This window comes from Ictalurus furcatus, chromosome 28 (genome assembly GCF_023375685.1).
Source record: "Ictalurus furcatus strain D&B chromosome 28, Billie_1.0, whole genome shotgun sequence".
Classification (NCBI taxonomy): Eukaryota; Metazoa; Chordata; class Actinopteri; order Siluriformes; family Ictaluridae; genus Ictalurus; species Ictalurus furcatus.
In genome coordinates, this window is record NC_071282.1 from 19,063,910 (window position 1) to 19,074,160 (window position 10,251).

The 10,251-nt window shown below is 41.0% G+C and overlaps 1 protein-coding gene across 1 annotated transcript in view; it reads right to left on the reverse strand.

The window, feature by feature from the left end:
• Positions 1 to 2,420: 2,420 nt before the first annotated feature.
• Positions 2,421 to 10,251, reverse strand: part of tagln3a (transgelin 3a) — a 13,379-nt gene continuing 5,548 nt past the window's right edge. The window contains exons 4-7 of the mRNA XM_053617942.1: positions 7,684 to 10,151; positions 6,223 to 6,397; positions 3,866 to 3,968; positions 2,421 to 3,549 (exon numbers count right to left, since the gene is read on the reverse strand). Of these exons, the coding sequence (XP_053473917.1) occupies positions 3,366 to 3,549; positions 3,866 to 3,968; positions 6,223 to 6,397; positions 7,684 to 7,863 (642 nt within the window). The 5' untranslated portion in view covers positions 7,864 to 10,151 and the 3' untranslated portion in view covers positions 2,421 to 3,365. The remainder of the gene's footprint in view (positions 3,550 to 3,865; positions 3,969 to 6,222; positions 6,398 to 7,683; positions 10,152 to 10,251) is intronic.

Genomic DNA, 10,251 nt, shown 5'->3' on the forward strand with positions numbered 1-10,251 from the left:
AAAAACCCCCAAAACAAAACAGTGTAAAAAGACAAATACAGTACATGGTTTGGCGTGTGAGATCAATTAAATATTTTCATGCGACTCTAAAGAAACCATTGGGGTGTGTGGAGGGAAATTCAAGAGCAAATGTACATATGAACAACACTGATGCTATATATATATATATATGTATGGGTGTGTGTGTGTGTGTGTGTGTATATATATATATATATATATATATTGCTTGCCAACGACAATTACATAATATTTTCTCTGGGTTTCATTTTAAACACATCCACTGAACGTATCCACGATGAGCTTAAAATGAACTTCCTACGATTACAATCGTAAAATTAGTATTTATAAGTTCAGAACACACACTATGACTGCAGTTACGATCAAGTGTATATAACCGACTCAATTGCATCACCGTTTGTGACGGGGTTTATGCGACGGAATGTCCCTGCACCCGAATCCATTACTCGCTCGGTTCCCTACGTTGCGCTACGTACTGCTCTTGATTTACTGGCGAAGGGAACAGTGAGTGAGGCGACATTCCAAGCACACTACGTCTCGATAGACACTCGTCCATCGCTGTGACATCATAACGATCTGTTCTGGAATGTTGGAAAGTTCGCGGACATCTAACAGGCTCTGGGTTCTAAGAATGGAACCACAGCGGTACTCGAGCGTTCTTTGGATAGGTTTTGCGTTCTAAAGCAGTGTTTACTCGGAATCTTGTCAAATGGTTTTGCGCGTCGTGACAGAACCGTGAAAGATTTCTATTTAAGGACAAAACGATATACCCGATTTATGTGTGTAGTGCAGTAACGCCTCAATTCGAACAATAATATAATTCAAATGTTCTCTTATAGCTCCTCCCCTTCCTCCAAGTTGTGCAATGTATCAGGGGTACACGCACTACGGTTCTAGCACATCATCCATGTCTTAACAGGGGAGAAAACTAAACTGCACTAAAACTGTTGAAGAAAGGCTAGTTAAGGGTTCCTAGCTTCCTAAACAGGTTTTACTTATAACCCTTTAATGTAGAGGGAAAAAAAACCCAGCGGGAGGGCTCTCCATAGAAGGATTACCTTAGAGAGAACTTAAGAGTTGTAGATTTAACTTTTTTATTTTTCTTCTAACTAGCAAGAAAATCCCGCATTAATGTTCGTTAACTAGCTGGAGACTCCTGTGGTAACTTTAGCTAGCTAGTACCAAAATCCTGTGGTAACTTTAGCTAGCTAGCTAGCAAGAAAATCCCGCATTCATGTTCGTTAACTAGCTGGAGACTCCTGTGGTAACTTTAGCTAGCTAGTACCAAAATCCTGTGGTAACTTTAGCTAGCTAGTACCAAAATCCTGTGGTAACTTTAGCTAGCTAGTACCAAAATCCTGTGGTAACTTTAGCTAGCAAGAAAATCCCACATTCATGTTCGTTAACTAGCAAGAGACACCTGTGGTAACTTTAACTAGCTAGTACCAAAATCCTGTGATAACTAGCTAGCTGTGAGTAAATTCCTATTATAACTTTAGCTAGCTGATAGCAGGATCCTGTGATAACTTTAGCTAGGTTGTAGTACATAAACTATTTGAGACACAGCATGACATCATTGTGACATTCATTTTTTTGGAATTAGACCCAAAAAGCATGACAGTGCAATCTGTCTGAAAGAAAAATAAATTTAAAGCTGGCTCCAAAGTGCAACAGCTTCATATGGCTTCTATTAAGGAATTAAGGAAAACGTTATGGCTTTTTAACACACCGACGCCACAATTAAAAACACGATGTGATCACGTAATCGTCTAGTACCATGTAGAAATAAGAATTTAAAAAATCACAAGACCCCACACATTATTCATTCTGTCAGGGAATGATGAAGTTCTTGCCTTAAGTATCCTATTTCAAGGCCACACATTGAGGAAGAATTTACACCCGGTTTCTTCTAAACGTTTTGAGGAGGAAACTAAATGATCCGGAAAAATCCAGCAGTAACATACTGTGGTGAATTAAGCAAAAATGTTCTGTAGCTCTCTTACAATAAGCTTCATTCAGCTAGCAATAACTTTGTGATAACTTTAGCTAGCAACTACGTGTGGTACCTTTAGACAGCTAAAAGTAACTGCTTGTGGTTAATTTAGCTAGCTAACAGTAAATATTTGTGGTAAGTTTAGACTTTAGTTTGTTGGCAATAAACTCCTACTGGTAAGTTTCCCAATTAGCATGAAACCTTTGGTAACTTTAGCTAGTGTGTAGTAACCTCTTGTGGTAAATTTAGCCATGTAGAAAAAAAATCCTGTGGTGACTTTTGCTAGCTAGCGAAACGCCACTATGCTAACTTTAGCTACTTAACCACACACTCTTACGATACTTTCTGGAAGCTTCTAGCACTAAAGGTGATTGTGCCAGACTTCTTAAACTTGTACAGGAATGTTTTTCACAGCTTTGTTTTCATAACCTTAGATAACTTGGCACCTTCTGTTCTTTCTTCTTATACGTATATCAGGATACATCCGGTATGTACGCTTGTTAGCATTAAGCTGTTTGATGTTTGATGTTGAGAACTGATCCAGAAATGAGCTCTTCGTGTTCAGCTAATTCCAGATCCATAGTCTTCGAGTGCGATATTTATTCCATGGATACTACAGTACACGTGGTTAAGCTAACGGCTACCTTTGTAGCATGTGAGCTAAAGCGAGTCTGATTTGTCTTTATTCGTCCATAGATTTCTCATTCCCCTGAGCTGTAGTATTAAAAAAAAAACCCACGGTGTTGATTTTTTAGCTAGGAGGCCATGTTGGGGCCAGACGCTCTGCTAGACGTATATTTATTTTATTTTATGTTTTAAATTATTTTATTTGTTTTCATGCCTGTTCTGTGGTAAATTTATTCTGTTTATGATTTGTCCATGTGCACATGCACACGTGCATTTTAAAGAAAAATAACTTTTCTGTCCTTTTTAAAAAAAAAAAGTTTTAGTCTTTCATTTTTTCTTTTATTTTATATTGCTAACAGAAATCCTTACTGTTCTCTGAAGAGGGAAAAAAAGAAGGGCAATCTTTTGCTTCCTTAAATTGGGGAAAGAATAAACAACAACATACAAAGAGAGCAGGTCACTGACTCGCACGTGAACAGATTTAGCCAATTAGCAAGCTACTTAGCAGCTCGATGTTAAACACGTGGTAGTTTTGTACTTCACGATATAATTTTAAAACATTGGGTTATTTCTAATTCTTTCATTGCTGAAGGAGCACGAGGTGTGAATCGTTATAGTGAGAAAATAAATATGGACAGAAATCTGCGAAGAAAAATTTAACATAATTTAAAAGGAAGAGCTCTGGATCTGATTTGGGGTTCTGGGTTGTACCATTGTGAGGGGAGTTTTAGGGGGAGCTTTGTTCCCCGTCGCGGCGTGGCGAGTCGTAGCGCATGATCTGTCGCGGTGTGCCGTAGCCCGTCATACCCGCCTGAGACGCACCGCGGTTACTGCCCATCTGCATGCCGATCAGAGCACGACCCTGACGCAGCTGCTCCTCTGAGAACTCCCTCCTGTGGCCTTTAACTTTCCTGCGCGCACACACACACACACACACACACACACACACACAGAGATAAGCCTGAAGAAACACAATGAATAACATACTCCCTACTTGCTATTCCCTACAAACAGCAGTATTGCATTATGGGTATTGTGAAATCTCCACGTTGTATCATTTGGACATTAAACTCCAGCACTGCATTGTGGGATTGCGTGAGTGCACGTAATCTGCTTTCACACTACCAACTACATTTTTATCATTTTATCCTTTTACATTTACATCTCATACAGGTTGGTAGTCAACATTACAGGAAGTCTATGGCAGCACTGCATTATGGGTAACACCTGTGGAACCAGTCCTTGTTGCCATGGTAATAACCATCGTCTTTGGTGACAGCTTCACTTCCCAGAGCCATGAGTGTCCTCTGGACAGCAGCCATGTCCTTCCCTGTGACACACACATATCACAGATGATTATACACACTGCATCACACACACACAGGAGGCTGTGTGTGAAAATAAAGCTTCTGATTGGAGGCCTGTGTGTGTTCACCACATACAGAGGTGAACCTTCTGCTGATTTAAACCTCTTCAGCTTCAAGATTAGAATTAAAGCTAAACGTAAATCCAAGTTTAACGTTACGTAACCTAGCAACAGGACTGAAGTCTACAGTTAAAGTCTGGAATTTCTGGCACCCTTAATCTACATCCTTACAAAATTCAAAACCTTAAAGTATCCATCAGGACCCTGATCAGAATAAAGCGCTTACTGACGATGAATGAATCTTGGAGCTTGTTTGGCTTAAAGCCATTTATTATAAGACTAAGAATACAGAAAGCTCCTGTATGTGTGAGATGCTGCAGCTCGATTGGCTGAGCTTGGCCTCTGGGTCAGGACGTCACTTGTTCAAGGAGTGGGCAGCAAAATTTCTCCTTTGGGACCAATGACGTGCATCTGTCTATCCAGTACACGCCGTGTGTAAAGGGCAGGAATGGAGGAGTCTGGGTAACAACCCCAAGACCTACTGACAGGAAATATACACTTTATTGCTCAGGCTTGTACACAGACTACTTGTGTTTTTACGGTTTTTCAAATGCCATCTGATTCCATCAAAGCATAATTGGTGTGTTACATCCCTGGTGTAATTCTCATGTGGATGAGCTTTGCCTCTGGGTTGAGAGGTCACTGGTTCAAACCCCAGACAGGACTCCAGGATATGAGCGTAGAAGGTTCAGGAATCAATGGCATGGAAGGTGCAGGATGGCTGGAAGGGTGAGATACCAAGGTGGGGGGTAATGTCTGGGCATCTGCCCCCCTGGATTGGGGCAGGAGAACAGAGGGGGTTATGCAGGTCAAAGAGAGAGGTTCGAATTAATTTGCATATATAGGGAGAGTTGTTGGTTTTTTTTTTAATCACCCACACTTTACACAGGGTCTGATCCATCACCCACACATTACACAGGGTCTGATCCATCACCCACACTTTACACAGGGTCTGATCCATCACCCACACTTTACACAGGGTCTGATCCATCACCCACACTTTACACAGGGTCTGATCCATCACCCACACTTTACACAGGGTCTGATCCATCACCCACACTTTACACAGGGTCTGATCCATCACCCACACTTTACACAGGGTCTGATCCATCACCCACACTTTACACAGGGTCTGATCCATCACCCACACTTTACACAGGGTCTGATCTATCACCCACACTTTACACAGGGTCTGATGTAACCTTCAAGTTCAGAGGCAAGCGCTCTATCCCAAAGCCAGCAAGTCCCACACAAAACCCCTGCTGTTGTGGGACCTTTATCTTTTAAAATGGCAACCACAAACCAAAAAGAAAAAAAATGGGGAAAAATACATGTTTAAAACTGCTCAGTAAAGGATTAGGCAGAAGAGGGGATTGATACACATTACAGTAAAGGAGAAAACAAAATGGAGGACGTTCATTAAGTTAGAGACAAAATGTCCTCTCACAGAAGCAGAATAAGGACCAAATATTAAATAAGGTACAACACAAAACCCAGCTCCTTTTTCACATAAAACAGTTCAACATCATCTGCGGTATGGAAGGAGGCTTCTGCTGCGGAGGAAAAAAAATTAAAAGGTAATTGTGATTTTATATCTTGCAGTTTTGACTAAAGTTCCCACAATGCTGAGATAACGTCTCACAATTCTGATATTGCGCGTTCATATCACACAATCTGTATTCCTATCCCGGCTCTGCAGAATTCATGATGCTGATGTACTGTAACCTGAAACGCCTCGCGTTCGACCTCGCAGTGTTTCAGCCGAGTCAGTCCGAGTCGAGGCAGGTTTCTTCGTCGTGATCCAGCTAGGAAACGTGATTTGTTGCTGGTTAGAGGAGCGCAACTATTTTGTATAACCATTTTGGATTCAAGTCATTTATCTTTTTTTTTCTTGATATTTTCTTATTGTGTAAAGTGCCTTGAGAAGCTACTTTATAGGCACTATATAAAAATAAGCTTTATTATTATTATTATTATTATTATTATTATTTATTAACTAGTATGAGGATTATCACGAAACCCCAATGTTCATTGTTTTCCGCTTCCAACTTCACAAGTGAAAAAAAGAACTACATTAAAAGTCATATAACTGCTAGAGTGCAGTCAGTGAAGCAAACTGTGGTCGGAGAGTGTGTGTGTGTGTGTGTGTGTGTGTTACCTTCCCACAAGTCAACAGTCTGGAAGATGTCTCCTCTGGTAACGCCATAAGCTTCTGCAGCCTGTAGGAACTGAGAGATTTTCTCCATCTGCTTAAAGGCCATCTTGGTTTCAGGAATCTTCTGTATGGGCCGCATGTCGCTCGGGTAAAGACTGTTAATGAGTCGGCAGAGAATCTGCAGAGACGGAGAGGGCGGCGGTCGTGAAACAAATCAGCATTTACAATAAAAATGGCTCCGTCCCAAATCACCTGTTTTTGCTCACTATACAACTACGACCCGCGCTGCCGTCTCGTCCCGATCCACCCTGAAGACTCAGACAAGCAGAAAGCTGAAATCGGGTCAGGAATAGGTGTGTGTGTGTGTGTGTGTGTGTGTTTACACTGAAGTTCTGGAACCATTTGAGGAACTAGAGTTGAACCCGTCCTGAAGGAGCTTGGCACAAGTTCCTGTTCGGTGTTTGTACAACACTGCAGGAACTGTGACCATTACAGAGAACAACAGCGGTGACGCAAACTGTTAGACAACTTACACACGGCTATACAACTTCTCTCTTTGTGTGTGTGTGTGTGTGTGTTAATAGTTTTTTTCCGTTTTGCTGTAAATTCGTAAAGTTTGATTGGTTGAAGGGCACATGGACATATGCGTAATGTTTTCTTTCTCTTTTCTCTGCTGTTTATTATTTTTCTAAACCCTCTACTGCGCGAATTATTACATTTACATCCAAAAAAAAATGTTTTTATGTTTTTGTTTTTAATAAAATTTTGAGAGCCATCCGACGATGACCTTCACCATGCCGTGTGTTTGCAGAAAAGGAAGTGTGAGCAGCCACTTTTTTGTTATGTCGAAGTTAAAACCCCCCTTTTTACAGTTACATGAGAAAATAGCAGTTTTGTATTATTGCCGATCAAAAAACGGAGATAAATTAATTGTAAAAACACCATGCAGTAAAGGGTTCATTAAAACTTTCTTCTGCTTTTCCTTATTTTTTTAATTATCTACTATTTCTTGTGGGTTCGTGGCAGGTTATAAAAGTGATATATAATCATTCTTATTACTCTCTCTCTATATATAAAATACATTTTTTAAAAATAAATACTAATACTAATTGTAAAAATAATTTGTCAATGTAGATTTATATATCAGCTGAATGTGCATATCACTAGAAGTGTGTACACACACACACACACACGCACACACACACGTTTCTGACTCATCACTTGTGTGAAAGCCTGTGTGATGTCTGCAGTATAAAACACACTTCAGTAATTAAACCCAGGTTATTATTGGGTTGGTGTCGCCCCTGTTAGACCGGTCAGAAGTGTTCCTCATCCTTGAAGCAAAATTTTAAAGAAAAAAATGTTCCTGGAACTAAACTCAGCTCTAAGAAGATTCCTGCCCTGTCTCACTACTGCTACACATTTAAAACGCCCGACACGGACATGGCGGTTCCTCTCCCTCACCGTGCCGTCCATGAGCCAGTTCTGGAAGTTCTGCTTGCCAGGTTGTGGGCGCTGCAGGTCGTCTCCACACTGAGCCATGATCCAGTCCACGAGTCGAGTCTCCAGCTCAACGTTGTACTTCTGATCGATCTTCTCCTGCACCTCGCGGCTCAGGCCATAACTCGGCCCTCGGTTCGCCATTGGCTCTGAGTATCACTGATCTGCTCCACGGACACAAGGAGGACTGCTGGGGGGGTTGGGGAAAAAAACAAACAGGAACACAAACATGCAGTCATGAAATGATGCCATGTCAGCGCGCACACACACACACACTAATTAAAAAAGCAGGCAGACTGCATGTTTTAAGGCATCTTCAGCTCTCTTCCGCTCTCTCTCTCTGTGTGTGTGTGTGTGTGTCCTTTCTCCTTCCTATCCACTGTTGATGTTGCACCGTTTCACTCTTCATAATTAGAAAGGATGCTCCGCATGGCGTCCATCGCGCGCGCCTCCACACCGCATAACAGCTTTTATCTTTAATGAACAAACGCGCGAGAGCGCAGTGCATCATCTCATGCTAATTAGCAGATGAACACACATACGAACACACATACATACACACACACACACACACACACACACACACTTCGCATGACGCATAAATCTCTCATCACGAAATAAAGACATCAAACACAACAGAGCATCATTTACAGAAACGTAATGCGACGTGTGCGCACGTGCCATGATTCTCAGACATCAAACATCAAAGCGGAAGCAGAATTATAATGAAAATAGATGAATTAATGGCTAAGATGTGTTAGAGAGAGGGATGTTGGCACTCACCCTGCGGTCCGCTCCGTCTGTTTCACTTGGCACAGGGAGGAGTCAGAGATCTCCATCACGAGTCACCACTGAGTCGACACTTCTGAACAAACGCGTTTTACCAAAACCGACACGTGTGAGGTGATTCTTTTGATTCACTATTCATATCTGCATGCTAAAATATCATGCAAAACTGTAATTCTTTGTCATTTGGTAGCTTGCATTTAGAGGTAGATTAGCCTTAAAACTATATTTAAGGATTTAAATATTTTAAATCTGAAGCACTTTGTTTTGTGGAAATCTTATACACAGTGCCATCCATTAATATTGGCACCCTTGTTAAATATGAGCAAAGAAGGCTGTGAAAAAATTGTCTTTATTGTTTAAGCTTTTGATCTTTTGTTTTAAAAAAAAAAACCTCACAAAAACACTCTGCTCTCACGGATATCAAGCAATTGCAACCATAACACAGGTTTATCCCCCCCAAAATTTTTTTTGGTTAATTTTTTGGACAAAAGGTCAAAAGGTTAAACAATAAAGACAATTTTTCACAGCCTTCTTTGCTCATACTTACCAAGGGTGCCAATATTAATGGAAGGCGCTGTGTATTATATAAACTGCGTGTTAAATAAAATGTAGAAGTAAATATATTGTACAGGCTAAATTTGATCCCATTTCCACCACATGCATGCGTGTTTATGTCCTCCCTTTCACAAATTGATTCATTCGACTAATGAATTAAATGAGTCCTTAAAAAAAAAAAAAGAAGAACCGATTCGTTTGGGAACCGATTCGCTATCACAGAAGGGGATCTTGGCCAGCATGCTTTGGTGTCTTCAGCCAGATCTGCCTCCACACACCGGAGGGTGACAGGGAGGGGTGTATGGAAAGCCAAATGGCTCCCTAATGGGTCAACAAAAGCGTTGCTGATTCTACTGTATATACACACACAAAAATAGCAACACAAACTGCAAATCTTTTAGCCAAAAGGTAACACTCAGGTACTTTATGTACTCTGTGTTTTTGCTAATAAAAAATTCACAATAAAATAAAACAGAAACCAAAACTTGGAACAAATAAAATCATCTAGTTTTGCTAGCTGAGCTGTTTAGAAATTCTGATTTGAAACCTGCGTAAAGGTCTCTAAACAAACAATGCTTAGTTTCTTGTTTTACTAGCAGTACCACCCCAGAACAGTAGATGTCTCCTCTCTGGCATTTCAACACCCTCCTCAAATCTTATTATTGTGCTAAACAAGAGACTTCAGACACTGGGTGCGAGCAGACGATATGAATTTATTATTTTCTGTTTCCTAACCTAAAGGCCAGAGGATCTCAATCCATATTCATGAACGCGGTCTGTTCCAGCTCCAAACACACCTGCATCAGGTAACCTGTGTCAACAGGTGCGTGTTGCGATATGGAACAGAATAAAACGACCAACAGAACGAGCTTTACATGAACAGAAATGTCTGCAGTTCTACGCTAGAAAAGCATCCAACAAAGAGCAGCTTCACCATCCGGCACTGAATCAGCAGAGCGATCCGTCATCGAATCATCCATCACTGTCCGATCAATCTAATCCGTCTGATCTATCGCTGTCGGCCGGAGATCGCGTCGAGATGTGCTCTTGCATTCCTCAGCATTTCCATGTACATCCTGTAGTTCTCACTGCAGAAGGAGAGGAGAATAAAGAGGCAGAGAGACGTCGACGTCAAGGAAAACCCGAACACAGTTTATTTAGCTTTAAAAGTAACTGTGGGAGGATTTC